We start from the raw sequence: 27,531 nt of genomic DNA on the forward strand, positions 1-27,531 counted from the left end.
GTAAATGGAAGAAAATGTATACAGTGGTGTAGTCTTTTTTTTAATTATTTTTGTTTGCTATGGGTACACCTCAGGGGCACGAACCAGGAAGTAGGGGGACGCTAACGTGAATATATCCACACTTTTCCTGGGCTGTGTGTGCTCCAGTTCCCGTTGATTTCATTGGATATCATTGGTCATCTGACCAGTTTCATTGGCTTTCATTGGATCAAATCGACAGGAAGTGGAGCACACACAGGCCAGGAAAAGTGTGGATAAGATAACTGCAATATTGGCCTGGTCTGGGGATGAACTGGGCCCTTTTGTGAAGCCTTATCTTTAGTTATTTAATTAAGTGTCCTTAATTATAATTGCATCTATGTCGTCTTATTAAAATATTATGTTTAATAATTACGCATGCATAAACAGTATAACAAATGTTTAGGCCTATGTGGTTCTTAGTTTCTGGGAAGAGTGATTTTTTTTTACAAACACACAGGTGTGGTGGCACGGTGGCACAGTCGGTAACACTGTTGCCTCACAGCATAGAAGGTCCTGGGTTCGATTCCCTCTGGGGATGCTGTGGGCACTGGGGCCGTGTTCTCTCCTCGGTGTCATCAGTGCCCATACCCTGGGTGGGGTTGGCAAAAGGCCTTTCAGTGTGAAGTTTGCATGTTGTCACTGTGTCCCCTAGGGTAGGTGGACATGCAGAAAGTACAGTCTATTCTACTACCTCCCCCTGGCCAGCCGGGGTGCCTGATGGAGTGGAAAGGAACTGGTTGGAATAGCGTGTTCCATGCGCTACGTCCAACCGGGGAAACTCCCCCTGTCAGGTGAAAAGAAGCAGCTTGGACTCCTCATGCATAGAAGGGGGCATGAGGTCAGTCCGTTGCTCTCCCCAGGTTGGCAGAGGGAGTGTAGTGCCCAGGATTACATTAGATATTGACACTGTGTGGAAAAAAATGGGTTGCAAAAAAATTCCATTAGACATGACCGAAAAATTATGATCTTCTCATTCCGCTGTCTTTTGTATTGAGTGACATCTTTCTCTTCCCAAACGCAATCGCAGCACTATTGTCTCATCTGGCTGCTCACCAAGTCTGAGTGATTGTTGACATAATGAATGTGTCTTGTGCCTATACCCCATGGGTATACGGGACCTGGTGCATTTTGCAGTGATATTTCAGATCTTCTCTTTAGTGTATACTATAGTCTGTATACGCACATTGTATTTGTACCCATTGGCCATGAATCAGGTACAGCTGGTTACACCAAATGTATGAGCTGCAGCTACTGAAGAGAATTCCAAGCAAGCCAACAGGCTGTTTTTTTTTTATTGTTTCTTTCCTAGGGGCCTCCAGGCGTGTGGGATGGGGAGGACCTGGTGAGTTTGATCCAAATGTAGTTTGTCTGCGTTGATACATGGCGATGAACCAGATTTAAATGAGTGACATGATCACAACCGTGTGGTCTGCATGTGTCCAATGGGCCACCTGGACTTCACTTGTTCCTGAAATTCATGTTTTACATTGCCTCATTTACACACATTTGTAAAACACCAGCAAAACACCATGATGCTCAGATGCCAGTGTTTCCAATACAGCAAAATTAATTGTTAGTTTAACTTTGAGAGTGCACAAAACTAACTGAATATTTTGCTATGTACAGTACACGGAGGGAGACCCGCACACTGTCACTTGCTGGTTCAAGAGCTTTTTATTTAATGTCCAAAATGTGCAACGTTTCGGTCCTTCGACCTTCCTCAGGCATGATTCAGAATAGTCTAGGTATAGACAACCAATCAGAAACGCACGTAATCATCAAAACAGGCGGCAGCTGCATAGTCCACAGTCATGTGACTCTTAAAGTTACAATGCCTCTGTGACATTCCCCGGATACTATTGAAAATAAACAAATTACAATAATACAGGGACAGATATATAAATATGTCATGCCATACAGTACAAGAAAATCAATATACAATTAGTTAATAGGCAAATAGATGTCACATTTAAGACAGGAGTGGACAGTAAAAGTAAAAACAACACAGTGTACAGTTAAAAAGTAAAAGTTCTATACAGATCCTTTGGAAGATTGGAATGGTAGCCTATGAGGATTATTGTGCAACATTAATAGGCTATCTAAATAAATAAACAAATAAAATAAATACATAATAGCCTACACAAATAAAAAGCACACATTTATACATATATATACATTATATTAATGTATTTATTGTGCTATTTATTTATGTATTTGTGGTTTGTATTTATTTATTTGTTTGTTTGTTTGTCTCTCTGTGCCAAAATGATGACCAGTTTTCAACCTTAAAATATCAGGTTAAAGAGTAGGCGGACTCAAAAGAGATTTCACAGTGCTTTGTGTCTACATTGTTAAAATATTGTGTTTTATGTTGTTATTTATGACATCATTAATTTTCTTTTTTTGGGGGATGCATTGACAATGAAATTACAATTACTGTGCACAATAAATGTAGCAATCAAAGTTACAATTTGCTATACATATAATATGGCTATTATTCTAGATCCTCCTTTCCTTTTGCTGCACATTATGCTAAGGTGAGCTACTGTCAGTCGAGCCCCCTAGTGGCAGGGCTCTTCCATGACCTCAAATAGGCTGACTTTGTGTTTTTCAGTGCCCCAATGCCTGCCCTGCAGGTCTAACAGGATACTCTGGGCTACCAGGCATGAAAGTAAGTCAATGACATGGTTCTCAAATTTACACGTACTTACTAATCACAATGGAATTAGGCCCTCGAGGCTTTTTGTGTTATCCTTTTACCAGTTAGGCCTATTGCATAACTGTACTTTTTGCAAATATAGTATCCAATCAATCAATGAATGTTAGATATTGACACACACACACACACACACACACACACACACACACACACACACACACACACAAACACACACACACACACACACACACACACACACACACACACACACACACACACACACACACACACACACACACACACACACACACACACATATCATGGCATCATATCTGAACAGTGAACTCTGTGAAGAATGTTTTAAAGAAAACAACAAAAAAAAACATTTGATTCCTAATTTGACTTGGAATGTCTTCTCTGCATTTAGGGTCACAAAGGAGCGAAGGGTGAATCTGGTGAGCCTGGAAAACAAGGACACAAGGTAGTGTTTCACTTTTATCCTCACAAAGGCCTGTCCTTATTGAGGAGGAATTAGCATGACATGCTATTTTCCTCCCACTGTCATTCATTTGCTATTTAAAAAGTGAATTGTGTGGGCCTGGGCCGTGGCTCAGTGGTCCAGACGCCTTGGCTGGTGGTCCAGTCATGGCAGTGTGCCGCAGGTTCGACTCCCGATCCCGACGGACTTTGCTGCATGTCACCCCCCATCTCTCTCCCCATTTCCTGTCAGCCTACTGTCTGTCCCTCCATAAAAGATATAAAATAAAGGCGAAAGCCACAAAAAAAAACATTAAAAAGAAAGAAAATTGTACAATGATAACTGACTACATTTACAATGAATGCAGTATTAATAATATAATATTAATAAGAAATTACCATGTAATGCTGGTTTCTGATTAGGGCATAATCAGAGTAAGCATAACCCAATTTAGACTGCTATGAAATCGTACATTTTTGTCCATCAGTATATCACTCAAAATCCCCATACATGGGAAAGCACCCATATATGGTGCCCAGGTCTTGTGACATTACGTGACATCATCAGGGATGGAGATCCTTGATGTCATAGTAAATGCGACCTGCTGTCGCAATTAGGCCCATATATGGAGACCCCTGATGTCATCAATATTGGCCAGCAACTCTTCATCTGACTTCAAACCTCAAACCCTTAGATCTCCATATATGGATATATGTCAGAACCTGTTCTGACATTCCATATGTTGATCCTTCCTCATCCATCCTTCCTTTTCGATGTCTCCCTTTTGACTGATATTGACTGTTATTAGTGCAACCGCGCCCGGCAGCTGGTGAAAACTAAGTTCTCAACAGGCCCTCATCAAACCCTGTACACTCAAGACACTCGTGTGTACACCCTTAGATCTCCATATATGGAGCTGACCTGTTCTGACATTCCATATGTTGATCTGACGTCATCAAACCCTGTACACTCAAGACACGCTCCATATATTCCATATGTTGATCTGACCCCCCCCCATGCAAAAGCGCCAGCGCTCGCCCAGCAGTCTGCTGTCACCCAGGCGGATATGTTGATCTGACCCCCCATTCCAAAGTGCCAGCGCTCGCCCATAGTCTGCTGTCACCCAGCATGCATGCACGCGACCTCGCCCTTTAGGGCGATGTCGCTTCTCGCACTCAGGCGTCTTACTGGTAGTTTGAAGGTCATTTTAGATGTGTACATCTAAATCTAAATCTAACTATGACTATAAGAGGTTATGTTTGTGGTGAGGCTAAAAATAACTGTTACCATGTGTAGGACTTTGAGCATAAGGGACGTTTTTAATGGGTGCAAACATCGCAGCAGGGATCTTTCAAATTGGTTGCCGAGTGCTGACCAAATTATGTTCACCCATATCCGTGTGCATTTGAACACATTTCCTAAAGTGTAAAAGTCAACGAAGAGCATATTTTTTCTTTTTTCTTTTGTTTTTCCTTTCTAGATAACAAGATTTAACTGGGGTGAAGTAGCACATTCAACTCTTCTTGCCGTATAAGCAAACTAGAGGCATAGAGGCACTTGCATGTAAATAGATGACACTATGAATGGAATTGTTCAACAATCAGCTTTTATCAAAATACGGTATTGTATTATTTAGAATAAGGCCAATAGTAAATAACAAAAGGGTTTGGGGTTTATTTGCTCAATCAAATATTTGAATTGCAAGAGTGTATTTTCTTTGCATATTATGTTTTGTAGGGTCAATAGTCATCTCATTCTCCTGTGCAACTCTCACAAACATCCCTCATAGGTGTGTGAGGGACTTGCAAGCTGCATTCGAGAATATAACGTTGACATGTATTAACACGTTTGGGTTGTGTTCTCTTTAAGGGCGAGGAGGGCGATCAAGGAGAGTTGGGTGACCTGGGAGCTCAAGGACTACCAGTAACATATTTTATTATTTTTTTCTCGACAGTGTTATTATAATGCATTTTGTTTTGTCTTTTCGTAACATCTCAAACATGTTAACACGATAATACGGTGCTGTCTCTCTCCTTCTATCTGCTTTTAGGGTCAAGGTGGGCCAAGGGGCATCACAGGGATAGTGGGATCCAAAGGTGATAGGGTAAACCAAGTTTACACCACTACTCTCACTCACAATTTCTTGGCATACTCTTTGTTCCTTTTGTTTGGAACAAAGGCGCTTGCGCATGTTAAATCACTAATTCCAAACTTCATATCAAAACAGGGACCTCGTGGAAAGTCTGGTGACCTGGGTCCTCAGGGAATCGTGGGTGCCCCAGTAAGTGCCTGTGTGTTTGCTGCTGTTGTTATACCACTGTTACCTCTGTCGAGCCCTGTCTGTGCTTTCCAATGAACGTCCCTTAAACGGAATGTGGCTATTTTTTGTAGGGTGACGTGGGCCAGAGAGGAGTGGTAGGCGAGACCGGGCCGGGCGGAGCACAAGTAAGTAAATGCCTTGGAAAAAGGGAAAACATAATTGTACTAACTTAGTCGTAACCACTTAACATTGTTCTGTCAAGATGTCCTCGAAGTGTCATTATTTGCGCAAGCAGAGTGTGCAAGTAGTAGATTTCGTCTAGTGCGACGCCGTTTGATGCGTACGCGCCGTGCGAGCGTATGATGTAATGACTACTTGTGCTTGATATGGCAGTGGTGTCAGATTACATACACATAGGGGCATTACCTCTAATCCTCCCGACACTAAAACATATCGTCATTACGTCACCATCGAAAGCCGTCACTCATCCGTATTACTCTGATCATGATTTAGTATTGATTTGTGCATGATTATTGCATGAAATATGTATGTATTATGTAGCTATTTTCTGTGTATGTACTAGTTTTAATTGTAGAGCGTCTTTCAGAAATAGTGAAAATACTACTTTCAGTATTTTAGCTTGACACACTTGTCTGATGACGTCGGTAGGGCTATAAATTACAGTGAATGGGTTTCCACCCAACAGTGACGATATAATTGTTCTTACTGTGTTATTAATTTTTTATGCTTGGTGATTTGCAGGGGCCTCGAGGTCCACCTGGAATCAGAGGTGTTCCAGGGCCCAAAGGAGAGCCTGTGAGTGACACAACGCAATTGTTAGTGTTGAATGTTATAAAACACATATAACGTTCTGTCTGTCTGTCTGTCTGTCTGTCTGTCTGTCTGTCTGTCTGTCTGTCTGTCTGTCTGTCTGTCTGTCTGTCTACTGTACCTAAATGCCTGTTGAAATTGTTTTTTGTTCTGTTGTTGTTGTAGTATCTGTCTGGGACAGACAGTATTTGTCAAAGAAACACAGATTGTGTAGATTTCTCTGTTCATTCTCTAATAGGGCCTTGCCGGTCCAGATGGCCGTGAGGGAATTCCTGGCTTGCCCGGATCCAAGGTACTGTACTGCTCAACTATTTGATTGGTGTGGCTGTGAAGCAAGCAATAAGCGTATGGGTGCTGGTGGTTGTCTAAAGATTTGAGAAGAGGAAGATTCCTGGTCGTTGAGCAAGGCACTTAAGACCACTTTCTCCAATGATGCTACTCAGCGGTCAAATTTTTTTATAGTTGAATTTTATTTATGCGAAGCAGAACAGTGCTGACTGTGTGTGTATACTGTAGTGTACATGCTCAATAACCCTTTGATAAAATGGTTAAAACAACTAATGCTTATTGTTTCTATTATTATACAGGGTATTCCAGGGAAAAATGGCGGTCCAGGTGATGCCGGCCTCCAAGGACTTCCTGTATGTATTACCTCTGACTGCAATGCATCTCCGATCAAACTCCAACAAGTGTCAAGCTGTGCCTTCTGGACTCAACTGGTGTTCTTAATGTGATTCTTTTCCTAGGGTTTGCCAGGTTCTTTTGGACAAAAAGGCGTCAGTGGCGAAGGGGTATGACGTACATTTCTGCTAATAAGGTATGACATTGTATGAAGTATAAATAGTACAACGTGGATAATAATACTGTACATATGTTCATCTCCAGGGTATTTCTGGGGACCCAGGTGTTGTTGGAGTAATGGGGTCTCCAGGGAAATCAGTAAGTATGGAGCCAAGTTCAAACAACCTTCATTGGGCTTTCAGGTGGTGTACAGTAGTAGAGATAAAACATCTATCCACAGTGGTTCCCAACCACACCTTATATAAACGATCTATTAAGTTGGGACATGTTGTGAGCTTGTAAAACCGGCTAGTATAGTCACAATATCGTGTCCTGTGCCATATAGTCACAGATGTCAGGCAGCATTTCTCTTGCTTACAGGGCGAACGTGGCGAGCAGGGAGAAGTTGGACCTCCTGGACCAAGAGGTGGACCTGTGAGTATGATCCAGCAATCTTTTCTTCTTTCTTTTTTTTTTGCCTTTTATTGCACAGATAAGATTTGTTTTAAGGAGACTGTCAAAGATTCTAGTTTGCATTACAGAGATACATTTAAGGAATTCACAACATTTTTTATCTGAACATGAACAAAAGAATGCTTAGTGTAAGGTGACATTCACACTAGAAAGCTTTGCTGCGATTAAAACGAATCCTGCTGCGGATTGTCAGAAAGTGCACTTCGGTTGGCAGGTGTGAAGGCTCATTCGAATGCGTATCAAAGAACCGCATTCTACGTTTCCCTTCGCTTCCAATCGCACTTGATTACGATTCGGTGCAGGTGTGAATGCAATCCGTAGTAAATAAAGGAAATGAAGCAAACAATGTGGCGGGTGAGGAGCTGTTGGAGACAGAGAAGGCGTATTTTACGCAGCGCAAAGATGTCTCGTTACCGTGGATAGACGTGGTCGAATGAGGATCGAGTACATTAATCAATTGCTTAAGGAAACACATAAAAACACTGCAGTGTATTATAGCCTACAGAATATTCTGTCTGTCTGTGCGTGCGTGCCGTAAACATGGAGTGCTGTCACTGTGTGGGGACTGGGGAGTAGGGACTTTCAACTCGATAAACTTGTAAACATGTTGCGCTGCTGTCTGTTATATCAGTGCGCTCAGCGCTGTGCCTCCATGCCCAAAAGAAACAGTGCGTGGCTGCGTGCGTATAGTGAGAGATAGAGGGGGGGGTTCCAGTCCTAGACGGCACGACACATGCACGTTATGAGTATAATTTTGCAAGAATCCCAATTTCACCGCCCATTCGCATCGAGTCCACCGAAGTATTAGGTGGGAATGTGACCTAAGTGGCGGTTTTCCAGTCAGCAGGGTTATCCACGTCCTAATCGTCATTAGGCACGATGACAAGCGGACAGGCTCAGCTCTCCCTTTAGCCTCTTGCTGAGTTAAATATTCCTTCTTTTTAGGGGGAGCGAGGCACGAGGGGAAATGAAGGACCCGCGGGAGAGCCAGGACCCAGGGTAAGTCACGAGAAGAATGAAGATATTGTGAAGGATCCAAGAGGTATCAAAGGATTCACTGATTAGTAATTATTCATACAGCATCTTGATTATCCCAGTGACAATTACCCTCTCACCACTTTCTTGTCAACATCCAATCTATGGAGGGACACTGACTAGACATGGGGCAGACCAGATATAGTGATAAATATTGCAGCATAAATATCTGTAATTTATCACAGACATGAACCATTATTATTAACCTTATGAACTGACCCGGGAAGATGGTAATGCTGGAAATGAATGTTGGGGGCGAAACGGCCAAACTGAAACTGAAAATACATTCTGAGATGTTTCATGGTGCAGTGATGATTGTGCATGCATGGTGTCTGCAGCAATAGTTGTGACAGAACAAGTACTATATTTTAACCTCCTTAGAAGAGCCAATGGTTGGAGTCCGCTCCGTCAGAACAGTTGAAAGTGATCAATTACAGAAATTAACACATGTGATTGTCTACACTCTCTCTCTCTCTCTCTCTCTCTCTCTCTCTCTCTCTCTCTCTCTCTCTCTCTCTGGTGCTGATGTTGTTGTATTGTCTTGTTGAAGCCACCCATTTGGTTCTCCAATGAGGTTAAAGGACAACTTTAGTTTTTTTTCTACCAAGGTTCATGTTTTAGGTTATTAGACAAAGTAAAAGATGAAAGAAATCGCTATCAAATTTTGTAAAGAAATACATATTTAGCCCCATGCTCGAATGCCCCCTCCCCCTGTCAAAACAGCTAAAATCCCTAAAACGAAAGAAAGCAGCAAATGAAAAAAATAATAACACTCATCTTTTACTTTCTCTAATAACAACCTAAAACATGAACCTTGGTTGGAAAAAACTAAAGTTGTCCTTTAAAATAAAGGGTAAGAATGAATATACGTGCTGTACACTCTGAGCCTCGTGCTTCTCTACATCTGTTGAGAGAAGAACTGCTACCAGCTGTGTTTTGGTACCCTGATATTATGCTAATGAACAAGAGAAGACAACCTTCATCTTGGACACACCAGATCTTCGTATATTGGGAATAACACAATGAGAGCATATCTAAGGAGGTAAGAGATGTAACCTGGATGAGGCCTTGATTAACTTAAAGTAGCTTTAAAGTAGCTTCAAGTATATACTCTATATCCACATTTGAATGATTTTCTTTTTCTAGGCGCTAGCCCCTCCTATATTCAGCTATAGTGTAGATTTTGTGTAGATTCCTCTTGACAATGAATGAAGAATTAAGTCATATGTAGACAACACAAACATAAAAGGCATTGGCAATGAATGGAGGATTTACGTTATATGTAGACTATTTTGGTCCTACACAAATTCCCATTAATTAACAATGAAGCAATAGATGATAAGAGTGCCCCTCACTTTTAAAGGTTTGGACCAATGACAAAGCTCTAGGAAAATCTTTGAATGCAGACTGCGGCCCCTAGAGGTGTCACGGAGACACTTGTTTGGGGGCGTTTAATCCATTGCTGGCTGTCTGAATACTAATAATCACACCCGTGTGAACTGTGAAGTGAGGGGCACTCTTATCATCGTACGTACGTCATCATGCATCGTCTCATACTGGCCAATCAGAATGCCTGTTGCCTCAAATTTTGCTCGTCCACATATGACGTACATTCTCCATTAATTTAATGTTTATGTAAGACGAAAATCTACACTAATAGCTGAATATAGGAAAATGTCATTAAAATGTTGATATTGATATATTATTACTTATAGCTCTTTAACATTAAAGGAGCCTTAAGGGTATGTCCAAAAACATGAATTTTCAGGAAATGGATTAAACCACCTGTGTTCCAATGGATCCAACGTAGTTATTATTTAGTCACAAGCTATTGTTAATACTTTTCATTGGTTCAATATAAAACCCATAGACACACATAACCAACTTTCACTTTAACTTAAAAAAAGGCAAAAATAGAAGATTTTTTATTTTTTTATTCAACCTTTATTTAACCAGTAATAATGATGAATTTTATTTGTATTGCACATGGTTAAAACATATAATCAATCATAGAAGGTTAAAAACAGGGTTATCAAAAAAAGTGCAAAGCATAGTGTACAATGGTACCGGGCGCAAGAGATTGTGCACAGAGTACAATGTACATTTTAAAACAGGAAACAATGTATATAAGGGCCTATGCAAAGGCTAGTAGCCTACACGTCCGAACATGTGCAGGTGTTGGACTGTACATTTTAGATGACTCTTTTGAAACTTCTCAAAGGAACTTTTGGGGCCAACTTTAGTCTGGATTGCAGATCATTCCACGACCAGGGGCCAAAGAAAGCAAGACACTTCTACACACCGTGGCCAGGCATTTGATCTGAGATTTAGACCATTTTTTACCAAATTAAATTTGCTGGAAATGTAAGGGGGCAAATCACCAAGAATGGCTTTATAAATGGAAATATACCAATGATGCATCCTGTGAGATCTACAAGTTCACAGTGTGTCGCATCACAAAGCATTGTGAGCTTCTACAGTAGATCAGCTATTTTGCTACTTTTGTGTAACACTCTCGTATGACGAAGTGGGGCATTCATTTGCAAGAAACAACGAAACATTGAAATATGGAGAAGATACAAGGCTTGACAGCAAGTTGATGAAAAAGGACAAGGTTGTTCATTTGACTGTATGGGTCTACCATGCAACCTGCTACATTCTAATAAAAACCCTGAGAAAGATCTGCATAATGGGAACGGAAACCAGGCAGAAAGGAAAGGAAATAATCTGAGGATATGAAATTATTTTGGGTCATGCAGCGCTGAAAAAGCATGAAGAGATCGAACAGCCCACTCATTTCCCTCTGGTGCTTCATCATTAATCACTTCTCAAGTCCCAACGAGCAAAAAGAAATTAGGCCAAACTACCGGTAAGCTATTTCACCCAATTCCAACCTGATTTGTATTACCGCACCTTGGCCCTGTTAACTATAGAACTAGAAATCCATTCCCCGTGACATAAAGCAGGCGATCATCAAGTGTATATAAATATCTATCATCCTGTGCATCATTATGAATAATAATGTATCATTCAACATGGGGAACACTGACCAAGATGGACCTCATATCTTGAACATCTGCTGCAGGTAAATGGAGCCATGTGCTGGACGTATATATTAGAAGTGTCAGGTCGTTCTAAAAACCTTTGGCTCTCTGGCTCTGGTAATGCAGTAATCCACTTGTAGGGGGGGGGGGGGGGGGATGAATGAACTCTTGTTACAAAGGCCCAGGGGGGACCAAGAGTATTTCTTCAGTTAAAGGGGATTCAAGGCAGGGGGAAAAAAATCTGAGAAATCCTGAAAGGGACCTCTGTTCCCTAGGAATGCTTGAGATCGGTTTGCCCAGAGGATGCCACAATCAGTAGGCCTACTCAGTACCCCCACAATTACACACACACACACACACATTTTCATTCTGGAAATATGGTTGGTGGCTCAATGTCATGGTGGGTGCATATAGCTTCACACAGGTGACCCAGTGTTTCTGTGTGTTCATACAGGGAGGTAAAGGCGATAATGGTCTTCTAGGTCTCCCAGGACCTGCTGGTTTGATTGGTCAACAAGGTGACAGGGTAAGAGCAACCATTGAAGTGCAATGACCATTGACCATACTAGATGAATTGGCAAAAATTAACCCCCATATTTTGCGCATATGAATATGTCCCAGCCAAAGTTTAAATGTTTATGTAAAAAATATAAGAAGTTAACGCTTTACAATTGTTTTGACAGAAAACGTTAAGAAAACGTTAAGAAGATAAGTCAAGGATTAAACACTTTAGTCTAGAGCAGTGGTGTGGTTCTCAAACTTGTTTTCTTTGTTTGGTCGCGGACCCCCATCTGAGAATATTTTGTGCCAGGGAAGAGAAGATTTGTGAAAATGAAAACAATTCAACAACTTGAAGCAGATGTACAAGCTCGCAAACCGTGACTTGTTTGCAATTGCCTTGCTTGCTTTATTTTATAGACAATGTATAACATTTGAATAAAGTGGTTACACCAAGTTGTCTGTTCTCTTTTTGCAGGGTGGTGTCGGTCTAGATGGTCCCACGGGAGAACCAGTATGTTTTACAAGATGCAATAATACATATACGCATATACTAATGCGTCTATAGTCTTTCAGAATTGAGTGTTTTGGGACTCAGGCCAGTCCCTGCCAAAGATGTGACATGTTCTCCTGTGTTTCAGGGTGACGCAGGTGCTGAGGGCACGGCAGGAGAAAGAGGAGACTTGGTGAGTGATCAGCCACGAAAATATGTGCTTTGTTCTTTTTTTCCCTTTTCATCTTATCTGCGAAATCTTTCAGATTCCTTCTGTGTTTTAGCATTGTGACCTTTTGTTAATTAATGCCCTACTTGATAATGTGACCAAATATTGTTCTTCATTTTATTTTATTTATTTAAACTTTATTAGGCTAGTAGAGACTATAGTAGAGGAAAGTGAGGGCAGAGAGGGGGAAAGAGCGAAGAACATGATGCAACACAGCTCTCCCACCAAAATCAAACTGGGGATGTTGTGATTATGTGATCAATGCCCTATAAGGCCTATATGGTCAATTACCAGTGCAGTGCAAACAAACTTTTCAACTAAAACTATTATCTTAATTTTCCCTAATCTACTACGTATGCTTTAAATGGTGGTTGCAGATCTATTTTGCATACGGTATAGCAGTACATCGAGGGTGGATCACACTCGCTTGACTCCCTTGAACTTTGTTGCAGAGTATATCATGCTATGTGTCGTTGCAGAGTATATCATGCTATGTGTCGTTGCAGAGTATATCATGCTATGTGTCGTTGCAGAGTATATCATGCTATGTGTCGTTGCAGAGTATATCATGCTATGTGTCGTTGCAGAGTATATCATGCTATGTGTCGTTGCAGAGTATATCATGCTATGTGTCGTTGCAGAGTATATCATGCTATGTGTCGTTGCAGAGTATATCATGCTATGTGTCGTTGCAGAGTATATCATGCTATGTGTCGTTGCAGAGTATATCATGCTATCTCAGTGTCTATCTGTCTAATCCTTTCCAGGGGGATGAGGGGGAACCAGGAGAAAAAGGATCGGTATGTTCAGCACAAAAAAGCCATACATCCATGAAGTATCATTTGACTACTACACTACTGTAGTGTTTATTTTTTATTAGTGTACATTTTTTAACCCCTTAAGACCTGAGGCCAATTCTACATGCCTTCTAAATCCTGTTTTATGAAAAATCTGAAAATGCTATCTATCTTTGTTGTCGTGTGGGAAACCTTGTATGTACAAAACCGGTCCCTTGTTTATGATAAAAATGTTTAAACATTTTAATCATTAACTGCCAGAGTTTTTACATAGCCCATTGCAGGCCTTGCCAGCGTTTTGTAGGGTTTTTACTAATATTTCAAGGCCCACAGAATATTTTGTGCTATGACGAACGATCTAAACACCAAATATCTCAAAAGAAAGCCGATGGCAAGGTGGCATTTTGTGTTGCACGTAAACCCACTCACTGTGTTGTTCCAGACAGGCCCACCAGGAGAGACAGGAAACAAAGGACCCGAGGGAGGCAGAGGCCAAGAAGGGAAAGAGGGCAAGGAAGGATTGCCTGGACCACGAGGCATGCAGGGAGACAGGGGGCTTCCAGGGGTCCCAGGACAACAGGGCCCAGCGGTAAGGCACAGGGACCCCCAGATTATTATTATTCAAGATTTTTCTAAACATTTTCAAAAATAGCTGATGTACAAGCTCTAAACATGTCACGTTGCACCGCGTCTCGTGCTTGCAGATCTGTTACTTTTGATGCTTCTGTGTGCTGTAGTATGATCAAGCAGTAGCGGCCATTGATTTACGAAAAAGTGTTTTTTTCCCCCGGGCAGCACCTTGCTTCCGCCCCGCCCCACTTTGAGAAACTTTAGTGGCAAATCTCACAGGAAAAAAGACCTTACATATCATTAAGATATGAGGAGCTACTGCTAGAAAGGCCAAACCATATAGGCTTATGTTGATGCTGTGAACAATGTGGTTTTCTCTGTACTTACCAAATCCTTGTTCTAACAGGGCAAGATGCCAACAGATACACACGTCAAACAAGTTTGCATGAGGGTAATGCAAGGTAAGTGTCAGTCATCGTCATATTTCATACTTTTCGCAGGTCACCCTGGATAAGACATTTTTGTTTCCAATGAGTATAGTGATGTTATGCTACAGCCGAACTCACTGCAATTGTGGATTAATGTGTCAGCCAAATGCCTCAAATGTAGGCCTGTAATAAGCGGAAACAATGTGTTGCTGTGTCACAGAGCAGCTGGCCCAGCTAGCAGCCAGCCTGAGCAGGCCTGAAGAAGGCATGTCTGGCCTGCCAGGTCCGCCAGGTCCGCCTGGACCTCCGGGCTCTTCCGGAGAGAACGGTTTCCCTGGACATACCGGAACAAGAGGACTGCCCGGTCTCAAGGGGCCACCAGGGCTGCTGGGTCGCAAAGGACAGAGAGGTGAGATTATGGGGTTCTGATGCAGAATCAGATCTTTTCACAACATGTCATAATATGTGAGCTTGCACATTGGAATAAAGGAACAGACTTGGGAGACCCCGGTCAACTAAGGGTTGTTAAGTATCTGAGGTGTGACAAATGATTCTGCCTGGATAGTAACACCTTTCTAATCATATTTGTCCACAGGTGATACCGGTGACAGGGGGGACAGAGGGCCCGTAACAAGAGGGTCCAAGGGAGCACCTGGCACACCTGGTCTACCAGGTAAATACATCGTTGTGATAGTTCCAGCCAGGCAGAACCTGCACATCTGTCTGTGCGTTTCTATGTGCACGTCGTTGCTGAAAATGATGAATGATGACCTTTGCTGCATGTCACCCCCATCTCTCTTCCCAATTCCTGTCAGCCTACTGTAACAAAAAACATAGAAATAGAATTTCTATGACAATTTATTTTGAAAAAAAGAAGGTTTTGGAGGCCACTCAACATGCATCGTGAGGCCCTCCAGTTTGGGGGCGCATTTGGCCAATACCGTAATAACCATCGCAATGGTTCTTCATAGTTTCATGCAGGTGCTAAAGAAATATCCTGTCAGTCCGCCTAGATATTTCCAATTTCTTCACGTGTAAACCCCCATCATTGATGTCGTTGCTGTTGGGCAGAACCCCCTTATCTCCATCAAACCTCGGAATTTGTCTCCTGAAAAGCAACAGTTTTGAACACATGATGGTTTCCACCTGACAGTGACGATATGGCGCTCCTCATGTGGGGGTGTAAGCAATATCCTGTGGGACAATGTGCAATTTGTACTGTTTTGAATCTAACTGGACCTAATTTTTATTTTAACTTTTTCAGGTGATCATGGCAGACCAGCCTATGGCACAGACGGCCGTGACGGAGTGAGGGGAGCGCGCGGCGTTCCCGGAGTTCCAGGCGTTCCCGGTCCTCCTGGGGCTCAAGGAATTAACGGCTATTGTGAATCGTCACAGTGCATCCTTCCCATGGTGGCGTCGGGGGTGTCTGCCAAGGATTCCGGCACCAAGGGCCCCAATGAGATGTGAAGTGGGCCTAAGATGGACCCTTGAAGGGAAGGCCCCCGGGGGGAGGAGGCCCCCGGGGGGAGGAGGCTCCCGGGGGGAGGAGGCAACTGAGAGACTAATGGAGAAAATATCACTCCAGGAAACATTTGTCCGGATTGCGATTTGTCTGTTTTTCATTAATTTGGAACATATACAATTTTCAATCAATGCCATTTCTGTGGGGGTTGTTCGACCCTCTATAAAAAACATAAATGTATACAAACCATAACAGTGCTCCACTGAATGACAAATAGTTTTTACCTCAACATTATCATCTGTGTAAAATGATAAATAATCAGTTCATCATCAAAATGGGTACTCTAATCTATGTTAACATACAACCTACCTGTCCCTCCCCTATACAGTGAAAGCAAAATGAAACAATGTGGCAAGTCTGAAAAATGTACTGTGTGTGTGTTCATGTAAATGTGTCAATATGAAATTAATTTGCAAATTATACTGTGCTGGATAACTTACAATTGTTTGAGCATCTTTGCTTATCCACTCAACAAGCCCTGTGCTTTTTCCCCCTCAGTCTAGGTAGGATATTTTGAATTCTTTGTAATGCTGAGTGCTGTGTCTTTTTTTTTTTTTTTTTTTTTTGGAGGGCAGCATTGTTTGAAAACCTATCTAGCAGTTTTATATGACATTTTTATTTATTATATCAAGGTCCGACGTGGTATCAAGTTGTACAAAAGAGGAAATAAACACATTTTGATAACCGTTTGCATGTTTTGTATGGAAGAATCAAAAGAAAAGCCACAAGATGCTGTACTCTGTCGTCGACCCTAAGCCATTCCAGCCTGTCAAAGTGGGCAGGGGTGAGGCCAAGTAGGAGCCTGACCAGTTTGTTTTGGGAGGTCTGGAGCCTTGTTTTTAGGGCCTTTGAGGTGCTGTGGTACCAAGAGGTGCATGCATAGTCAAAGAAACCTTGTACGAGGGCTCCTGTTAAGGTCTTCAAGGGTTTTTTGTTGAGGAGATCCTGTAAAGGAATCTTGTTCTTTGATTGACTTTTTTGATTACGTTTGTGCAGGCCATTTTATCACCGGAAAGATTAGCCTCCAGGATGGAACCTAGGTAGGTAATTTCATCTTTTCGTGTGATAATATTGTCACCCACTCTAACCAAGAAGTCATCTGCCTGAGATTACTATTTGATCCGAAGAGAATGGATTCAGTTTTTCCCAGGTGTAAGTTATCAGCGAGCCAGGTGCAGATTCTACCGAGTTCCGTTCACCTCCACCATCTGTTCTCTCCCCTCCTGGTAGGATTGCATCCAGCTCACTAATGTGCTATCAAAACCAATAGCTTTTAGCTTGTTAACCAGTATGGAGTGGTTCACACACGGTGTCAAAAGCCTTTTGTATACTGCGTATACATGCATGACCATGCCGCAGTATTTGCCAGCATCCACCTAATGTTTGATGTGGTCGCTCAAATAGAGAAGGCATGTGTCAGTGGAGTGGGATGTTCTGAAGCCAGATTGGAACTCGTACATTAATTTATTTGTGGCAAGATACTTTCCAACCTGTTCATAGACTATTTTTTCCATCACTTTCGAGATGGAGCTTAGAATAGAAATAGGGCGGTAGTTGCCAGGGTCTAATTTACTCCCTTTCTTGTGCAAGGGGTCAGTCCTATGAACGGAGTGTCAACAAACCAGGTCTGAAGGTGTAACCTTGATGGAACATGCTGCAATTCCTTCTCTATCTATCTCTGCTTCGACAACGCTTTTAAATGACTGCTCCCTCTCACTTCTATCCAAAACAATCTCAGTTACCGGTAAAGCTCAGAGATATGTTGCCTCCAAGACGTTGCTGTTCAAAACCATAATTCCACCATGTTTATTACATGGTATACATTTATTTGAATGGGTGGCAGCCTGTGCTCAGGGGTAGAGGCTGGTAGAGCAGACGGATGGGAACCGCAAGGATGGAAGGTTCCTAGTTCGATTCCGGGGCTGGGCTCCTCCAGAGTTTTAGTGTCCAAGTGTCCTTGAGCAAGACGCTGAACCCCTCCCGATGTGCAGGTTGGTGCCTCACTGTGCCTTGTGTGGTTTCTTCCACCCCACCGGTGGTGAATTTGGATAAAAGCGCTTTACATAGATTGTGCACCATTTTTATTTTATTTATTTTTTTATGAAAACTTTGCACTATAGCCTACTTTTTGATGAAAACAATGCTGGCATTGTAAACTGTTTAAACTATTAAAAGCACTATGACAAATGTCACATATGTCGATATGTCACACAAGTCACATTTCATTGCTCTCAACACACTTTACGTAAAGCCCAACTGCTCCCCCATGTGGTCACTTGGAGCAACACTGCTGGGTCAATGCAAAGAAGTAATGTCACCTCAGGAATTACTGTACTGTACTGTACTGTTCAGATACATATGCACTGCGGTTAAGATAAGTTGAGGGCAGGAAGACAGTTAAGCTCCCTTTAAACTTGTAAGTATCAAAAGCATCTGTTTAAACCTACTACTGTCAGTAATCGTGTTGATACAGTATTCAATCAATCAATCAGTGGTTAGGGCATCAAAAGTAAAACTATAGGAAGTACTTTTCATTGTACAAAGAAACAAAACAGACATAAATTGCGGTAACTACTACAGCATGCATCCCATGTCTATAATGCACATCATACATACTTAATCTGCTCATAAGCAGAACAGTTCCTGCCTGCAACTCCTTTGCGGTTTTTATAAAATAAGCTAAAAGTTCATACACACTCAGCCATGGACCAAGCAGAGTCACTGTACTGGACTCATTTGAAGATGGGGATGTTGAGGTATAGGAGTTGAGTAACAAAAGACAATGGTATATTGACAGTATTGGCCGTCTAATCTCTGAACAAAACCTTAAAAATTAGACTAGAGATGAACAGGAAAAAGGGAGAGAGAGATGGGGTGAGACTTGATTGATTGATTGAAAAATGTATTAACAGTTTGCAGAATTACAGTACATTTTAAGCACAAACTCAATACAAAGACTGTTAACTGTGAGTGGACGACCCAATTAAGCATTACACTTGTTTACAACAGGGTCCACCTTGTTCAATTCATCAAAACATTTAGAGACATACAAATAGACACTTCTATATAGTTAAAGAACAGAACAGGAATTCATCATAAAGGAAGCAAAAAGGGAAAAGATACATATACAGTGAGGGGAAAAGGGGGGGATTCAAATTTTACAGGGGCCAGTTTCGAATTGCAGCCGTCCGTAGGTTCCCTTTGAGAGCAGTTTTGACATTTGACATTTGACATTCAGCGGAGGTCGTAAGGAACGGGAATCGAGCCTGACGTGACGTCAGGCAGTTGTGTTCCTCTAGTCTAGACCAGGGGTGTCCAAACCTTTTTCAAAGGGTACCAAGGGCCAACTGCATCTCCTGGCATACATGATTAATATAACAAAGTCGCATACAAATTGTGAAAAGGCCCATGGAGCCTCCCTGCCAATCCTGCAATCAAGGCTGAGTGGCTGGCAGCTTGCTCTGCACACAGGTGTGGGAGGCTACAAATAGGACTAGATGCACTCACTCATTCATGCATGCTTCACCACACCGGCTTGTTGTCTACCAACCTCCAGCACCATCTCTCTCTTCACCCTCCAACTGTGTGCGTGAGTCAGACAGCCTCTGGAAACCCAACTGTTATTCATTGCCATAATCACCGATCATGGACTCACTGTGTATATTGTTTATGCTATGAACAGCAGTTCTTTGAGTTGTTTATTTCCTTAATGGTTCATTGAATTGAACTGTGGACTAATAGACCTATTGTTTGGCCTGCCTAACTGCATCACACACATGTGTGAACACACATGTGTGTTTGTGTATATATATGTATATGTGTATATATATGCATATGTGTGTATATATATGTATGCATATATACTGTGTATTCGACATATTATATTCATTATAGATATGTGTGTATTGTGTAGGTGTTTGATAGTGTGTTTATATATAGGCAGCCCTTGATGCTTTCATCCTACTTATTAGGCCTACATTATTGATGATCATGACTTATTGGGATATTAATTCTTTCATGATATGAATATTATTTACTATTGAAGTTATTGGATTTAACTGCTATTTATGATTTGGTTTGTTGGATATGTTTGGATATGTTTACTGATGCCAAACATTGTATATTCCCTTTGTACAGCACACACACACACCAATAAAAAACCTGAAAAGGAATCTGCCTCTGCCTCTTCTGGGGTCAGCCTGGCCGGTGGCCAGCCTGCCCACCATTTGTCCATTACACCTGTACCTATACGAACTCTTTCCGAGTGCCACCACTCTTTCACAAATGCATCACATTATTATAACCATTTTATTTAACTACAGTGCGATATCAATTAGACTTGTGCGTGCGTGTGCAGTGACATAATATGTGGATAACAGACGCTATATTAATACAATTACAAAAATTAAATTCCACTATCATAATGAATTATCCTTTAATCTGCCATTAGTCAGTTTTAGTTTCAAACTAATGAGAACATATTGTTTATTTTACTGTCCAATGACATGAAATGGCACAAGGGAAGGACTCCACGCGCTGAGCCCCTGCCCCCCCAGTGCTCTCTGCACAGGCCTGTCATGCATACATTTGAAATGTAATACATCAAGTTGGCAAACATCACACCAAAATTAACCAGTCAATGTCAACTAGATCTAGACAATGAGAAACTATAGTGGCCATGAACAGCAGGTGATATATAAAAACAACTCTCTAGTATCACACCATTATTAGGCTAATGCCATCAAGTGTGAGTTAAGAGGTGTCTTCTACTTGTGATTCTCTGGTCTATGTTACTCTGTCCCAGAGAGCACTGAGAGGGCAGAGGCCCAAAAAAAGACAATGTAAACATTACAATATATAATATTGATAACGGCTATTTTTACAGCCTGGAAAAAAAAAATTGGGGGGGAAAGGGGCACTTAGGCAAAAGAGAAGGTGCCTAAGTCCCAAAAGATGGGGGGGGAATTGACTAATTGAGAGGGGAAAAGGACACTCAGCATTACCTCCACTTCCATTATCAAAGAGTTTCATCTTATGTTGATTCTTTGATGTTTCTGACATTTGCATAAAGTGCATAGGCGGTCGGGTGAAATGATAATGTGAATGAATTGATTACATCCTGCTCTGCACGAATACATATTGCCACAAGTTAACAGATTGATAACTGATGCTATTTTAAAAGAATAATCTTAATTCATTTTTTCAAAGAGCGTATTTATAAAAGCAAATTTATCCAACTAGTCCTGAACGGAAGCCACCTACCAAGAAAGATAGATGATTGGACTGGGTCTCCAGCTATTTTATGCTGATTATTTTTTCTTAAATGAAACAAAACCGTTAGTAAGGAATTCTGAAACTATTTGTGCTGTGTAAGCCTCAGGTATCCAGCTGTACACACTACACACTCAGTAGATCCCAACATGGACTGTTGATATTGCTATTTGCTAAATAAACAGTGCCCTTAGACTGTGTTATAAGAAGAACATTGTTTGGTTTGGTTGTTCCCATACATACTTTCCTTTTATTTACAAATTATTCAAAGCTTGTTTTAATATATTTCTCCTCAGGTGATATTCTATGTGTTGCATTACATTTTCAAATGTATAAAATAAAGTAAACCATGATTTCCCAAATATTCTAATACACCTGCGAACACGCCTCTGGCTCGCTCATTGGCCTGTAGCCACGGATTGAAGTCAAATCCATCCTATGCGAGCTAGTCTATTTGGACTTTTCCTCCGAGGTTTGAAATTGCTCCCAATGAGCAGGTTGGTGCCTTGCATGCTTTTCTCCGCCATCGGTGTATGAATGAATGTGTGTGTACAGTGTGAATGGGTGAATGTAATGCACAATCTATGTAAAGCGCCTTGGATATAGGCGCTATACAAATGCACCATTTACCATATATATCTAGCACATAGGTTAAATTCGTCCTCTGCATTTTACCCATCCTGTGAACTTGTTGATCTGTTATTTTCAAATAGACTAGCCTATAGGGTTTAAGTGGTTAAAGTACTGATTTTGATGCTGTAGTATTAGTAATCACATTTAGCAGGGACTCCCCTGAACCCCCCTCAGATTCCCTATGGCTGTCAAGTTCAAGACAGAAGGCCTTGAACTTCACACAAAAGTCGAAATGTTAACTACTCTTCAATACACAACCTTTTAAAATAGTTCAAATAGCTGATCTACAAGCTCACAATGTCTCGATGTAAATCGGCTAGTTGAACTATTTTAAAATGTTTTTCAAAATAGTAAAAAATGGCAAATACGTTTAGGGATAAGGGTGGCGCAAGATGGAGCCCTTAGCCTCTCAGACTCAAGACAGAATATTTTGTTGACGGATAGGATTTTGTCCACAATTCCATACTGTATGGATGTTGGTATAAGAGACAACAGGAGTTGTTCAGAATAATTCAACATTCTCCAATTCTGTAGACTGTAAATGAAGTAATGCAGGTGTTTAACAATTGTACTCTTAAGAGCGTACAATGAAACCAAATGGACTGTAAGGGTTTCATTTGGCTTCATTTTACACTCGAGCGTAAAAGATCTTATTTGTAGTAGTTAACAGTAGCACAATTATAAATTTGCCCCCTATGGCCTGAAGAATAATGGCAGAATAGATATATGATAACACAATTCAACACTGCAGAACATTTAAACAAACATGTGAGAAATAAAAATCACACCTGTGTGAAGTGAGGGTCACTCTTATCATTCATCATCTCATTCCGGCCAATCACAATTTGCGTCCTCACCTTCGTCATCAATAGTTGTGTTTACACAAACCCATAGAGTGAGAGGCTAGCACCCCTCAAAAATAGATTTCTTCTGAAAATATCTACAAGCTGAGCTTGTAGCTTGGCCATTTTCACTATTTTTGAAACTGCCTGCTCTGTTTTGAGGGGCACTGTCTTACACAAACATTAAATTCCCATTGACAATGAATGGACAATTTTACATCAGTGTCTGAGCAAATAGACAGTGTCTATTATACATCATGACGATGTAGAGAGCACCCCTCACTTCTTTTTTTATACTATTTTAATAGGGTTATTAGTGGTTAATTTTTTTCTTCCTGGAAATAATGTCTGTTTCCGAGGCTAGTGTGGCTGCAGAGTAAAGCCACCATGTGCTAAAGGTGTAATCACAGAGCTATCTGGTCGTAGGACAGTGTCTACAAGAAAACATAAGTGGGTTTCAGATGAGCCGATCTTAATTTGTTAACTGGACAGCGTGACAACATTTTCTGTAAACATACAACTACTGGACAGTGGACAGCAGTGAGACAGCATTTGACAGCCCTCCTGGGAGTTGCACCCAGATCCCAACATATAGCTGGCATGTACTACCTACCAGGGCTTTGTTTGCTATGTCATCGCTACTTACCATCACTACTTGCATGTGACTAAATAAATTAAAATAGGGATGTGTTGCAGTGGTTGATAACGAACCGTCCAAAGCCTCAACTCTAAATATGACACTAGTTGGCAACATGCTGAACACAGCATCCACAATCATGTACACTACACAAAGGCACCTACACATGTCTCAAATAATATGAATACACACAATCAGTACACCCTAACAATCAATCCTTAGGATATTATTAGGCTAGCCTGGATGGACACATAGCACACAACTTAGTACCTATTATAAAATCCCAGGTTGATCTAACTAATCAGTCCTGTGTGATCACCAACTCAACACAACATTAAAAACGTTTGAATTGACATCAGACAATGGTGTATTGATGCCACGTACAGTGAGGCTCACGGTGTGAGCTGCGTTAGCATCACGCTAACGTCGTTAGCACGGCCTCCCTTGGCTCAAAGAGGACCAAATAAAAAGCAGGCAATCTAAACACACAATGTTACATTAGTTTATAATGTTACATGTTCCAAAAACAAGGCGCCGTACCTCTGTGGTGACGGTCTGCTGTGCTCCTCCATTGCAACTGCCTGCATCCTGCACTTATATCACACATAAGGTGGAGATAAGATATAAAACTCGTGCCCAAAATGTTTTAAAAAAACACAAAACCTAAAATCAAGCACCAACAGACCGTCAGAATTTGCTCACCAGACCTATAATTAATTAAAATTGCGTTACATTCCCAGTCCTGAATGGGCGCCGCCATCTTGGTTGGCCTGAGGTGAGGGGGCGGGGATTTAGTCAATGAGATTCAAAATAGGCTCAGGAGGGTGGTAGACTGGTGAAACCACTCCCCCTGCTGGACAACATTTGCATTCTGCATGGAGGGTGGGGCACGTTCGGAAATACCGCACCAGAGCGCACTATTTATTAGTTTGCATTGCACAGTGCGCTCAGTGCGCTATTTCCGAACGCGCCCGCGGCCTTATTCTGCTGATCTTAATTTAATTTTGGCCTACAGACATAATAACCCTGAAAAAAAAAATACAAAAAAAACAAACAACCTCACTCTTAAACAACACAGATGGTAGACTTAATCTACATGTTAATTTCACTCGTCCATATGTTAAAATGTTATACTTTCACAGTTTCAAAGTGTTTTAGCGGTTGGCTGCTCGGTTGCTAGGCTACAGTGCGCAATTCAACATTGGCCACGCACACAGCACCTGTGTTGACAACAGTTTGGACTAATGAGCGGGACTCATTGCTCATGTGCACGGGCGCCTGTCAACCTATCACGAGCTTGGGTGCGGGAGGGGGAGGAGCAAATAGTCAGATCCGAACGCACTGTGTCCAGAAGTTCAGATGACGTCGCGCCACCACCCTGACCAGCAGCACCCACAACACCTGTCCGCAACTGACTCGTTTCTTGAGACAGACCGTTGACTAGTCTGTTTTTCCTTTATTCTTTGACGGCATGGGCTCTCAGATTGGCAACTGATCGACGACACGCACCATGGTCAACTTTAACTGGACGAAAGAGCAAGGAGCAGTCGCTCGCAACGGCTCGTTTCGCCAGCAGATGGCCCTCCAAGCTTGGCGACGTTCACCACTAGGCCCGGGGACTCTTTTGGATAGTTGGATACCTACATTTCGGTTTTTTAAAGTTGTTTTTATGTATGTACTATGTACTAGTCTGTCTCGGCGCTGTTTTTCTTTTTTTTTGGGCATGGGCTCTCAGATTGGCAACTGACCGACGACGCACCATGACCAACTGGACTGTGAAAGAGCAACGGCTCGTTTCGATGGTTTCGCCAGGAGGGGCCTCTCTTGGATACCGTTACATGCAATTGCATGCAGGTAGATGATTTATTTTAAGAATTAGGCAGAATCATTACGTTTCGTTTGTACTTGGTTTCTCTGTGTGTGGTGGTGTCCGTGTTTGTGTGTTTAGGCAACGACAGTTGCTACTAGCTGTTGTTAACTAGCTGTTGTTAACAAGCTGTTGTTGCTACTAGCTGTTGTTAACAAGCTAGTAGCAACTGTCATGTTGAACGCTTATGTCATCTGATGCTAATGTACACACATACATCATGTCCCCGACCTATTTAAAACTAACGTCCGAATTGATATATATTTTCAAACACAGAGATTAGGCTATGTTAATGTCAGTTGTAATATGCTAACGTAATGTAGCCTAATGCTAACGTAAAAGTACACAATGATTTTAAAACTTTAAAACTCCGTAACGTTATAACTAGGTGCGGAGTATTTTTGAACATGGGACTTGGCGCTTACGACCAATGAGAGTGACTCATTCCGCGATGACGTCACGGGCGGCCAATCACAACAGTCCTTTTCCGGGACTTTCCAACTGTCTGTTCTGCCGCAGAAAAGTAAGCCTGGGACCGAGGCTACTGTTCTGCTAGTCTCGCGTTGCCAGACTGTTGGTTGTTTGTCATGGTCTGCTGATTCACGAACACAATACGTTGTGAGCTTGTAGATCGGTTATTTTCAAATATCCAATGCATGCACATAGTTTTAAAGTCATGATGTGGCCTTCTTCTTTCGGCAGTTTCTGGCTTGTTTTCATATCCTGGTTGCTTATTTCTCCCGCAAAATCTGGCAACGCTCCTCGTACAGTGAATGTTAACGATTCAGGGACTACTCGTTTTACCAGTGGAGGGTGCTAAAGTTCTGTAAAAGTAATGCAAAATGAAACATTTAAGTTCATTATTTTTGTGTGTTATTTGTCCCGTTAGAAAGACGCTAATAACAGTAATGGCTGGTTGTCTGTTGGCATGGTTAAACACGTTGTGGTTGGTTAAAATCTTATTGAAGGTTGGTTGTACATAGTTAAGGTGTTGTTGAGGCTTGATTGATGAGTCATATTTCCCTTATGCATAATTTAAAATGTCGGTTTTTGAAGTTGTTTTTATGTATGTCTTTAATCTACATAATTAATGGTTTATGTTATTGTACTAGTATTATATGCTGTTACTGTCATGTGTCGATTGTATTTGTATTAGGCTATATTAGGGTTGTTACTGGTGTTAGATGTGCAGAATTGCAGATCAGGTTTTCAAAGTTGCATAGTTGCAGATTAAACCTTTCCATAGATTCCATAGACTTGTTTGACAATGACAACACTATTATTGTGTGCTGTTTCATTGTTTTCAGTAGCGTATTGTGTTTTGCACTTGCTGTTTGTAATGTGTGATCTTAATTATAATCATCTCGTGTGTCATTTTACAGGTAGAGGCTGAACTCCAGAAAAAGGGAAGACGAATGATGGAAGGAACTGAGTGAAACGCTGAAGTCTGTGGACATGAAGGTGGACATGAAGCTGGGGAGAAGCCGAGGTATCAGTTTGGTCTGGAGGCATTGGGAACATTTCGTTCCATCAGAGGACGTAAGATGATGAAATTACATTTTCCCAAGGCCAGCGTCAGACGAGCTTTTTTGCCCCTTCCCCCAGCCCGCCCACTAGTAATGTTGAGAGAAGAATGTTTCCTGTCATTACTTCATACGCTTCATTTTCTGTGCACGGTAGGTACGAAGTGGGTAAGGTGTATAATCATGTGACAATGTCCACTTAACTGTATTGTTTTCAGTAGCATATTTGATTGTGTTTTCCCGGGCTCTTTATAATGCCACTGTGTGATCTTATAATCATCTCGTTGTGTGTGTGTGTCATTTTACAGGTAGAGGCTGAACTCCAGAAAAAGGGAAGACGAATGATGGAAGGAACTGAGTGAAACGCTGATGTGAAGTCTGTGGACATGAAGCTGGGGAGAAGCCGAGGTATCAGTTCGGTCTGGAGGCATTGGGAACATGTCGTTCCATCAGAGGAGGTAAGATGATGGAAGGACATTTTCCCAAGGCCAGCGTCAGACGAGCTTTTTTGCCCCTTCCCCCAGCCCGCCCACTAGTAATGTTGAGAGAAGAATGTTTCCTGTCATTACTTCATACGCTTCATTTTCTGTGCACGGTAGGTACGAAGTGGGTAAGGTGTATAATCATGTGACAATG

At 41.6% G+C, this 27,531-nt stretch overlaps 1 protein-coding gene across 1 annotated transcript in view; it reads left to right on the forward strand.

The window, feature by feature from the left end:
• Positions 1-16,808, forward strand: part of col9a1a (collagen, type IX, alpha 1a) — a 30,762-nt gene extending 13,954 nt beyond the window's left edge. Inside the window, exons 10-32 of the mRNA XM_080760206.1 lie at positions 1,331-1,363; positions 2,636-2,692; positions 3,108-3,161; positions 5,028-5,081; positions 5,209-5,262; positions 5,386-5,439; positions 5,550-5,603; positions 6,181-6,234; positions 6,488-6,541; positions 6,837-6,890; positions 6,996-7,040; positions 7,135-7,188; positions 7,411-7,464; positions 8,449-8,502; positions 12,037-12,108; positions 12,559-12,594; positions 12,722-12,766; positions 13,570-13,602; positions 14,042-14,188; positions 14,576-14,630; positions 14,818-15,006; positions 15,193-15,270; positions 15,862-16,808. Coding sequence (XP_080616332.1) covers positions 1,331-1,363; positions 2,636-2,692; positions 3,108-3,161; positions 5,028-5,081; positions 5,209-5,262; positions 5,386-5,439; positions 5,550-5,603; positions 6,181-6,234; positions 6,488-6,541; positions 6,837-6,890; positions 6,996-7,040; positions 7,135-7,188; positions 7,411-7,464; positions 8,449-8,502; positions 12,037-12,108; positions 12,559-12,594; positions 12,722-12,766; positions 13,570-13,602; positions 14,042-14,188; positions 14,576-14,630; positions 14,818-15,006; positions 15,193-15,270; positions 15,862-16,067 — 1,590 coding nt within the window. The 3' untranslated portion in view covers positions 16,068-16,808. The remainder of the gene's footprint in view (positions 1-1,330; positions 1,364-2,635; positions 2,693-3,107; positions 3,162-5,027; positions 5,082-5,208; positions 5,263-5,385; positions 5,440-5,549; positions 5,604-6,180; positions 6,235-6,487; positions 6,542-6,836; positions 6,891-6,995; positions 7,041-7,134; positions 7,189-7,410; positions 7,465-8,448; positions 8,503-12,036; positions 12,109-12,558; positions 12,595-12,721; positions 12,767-13,569; positions 13,603-14,041; positions 14,189-14,575; positions 14,631-14,817; positions 15,007-15,192; positions 15,271-15,861) is intronic.
• The last annotated feature ends 10,723 nt before the right edge of the window (positions 16,809-27,531 follow it).

This window comes from Protomyctophum bolini, assembly GCF_963924005.1.
Source record: "Protomyctophum bolini genome assembly, chromosome: 3".
Lineage (NCBI taxonomy): Eukaryota > Metazoa > Chordata > Actinopteri > Myctophiformes > Myctophidae > Protomyctophum > Protomyctophum bolini.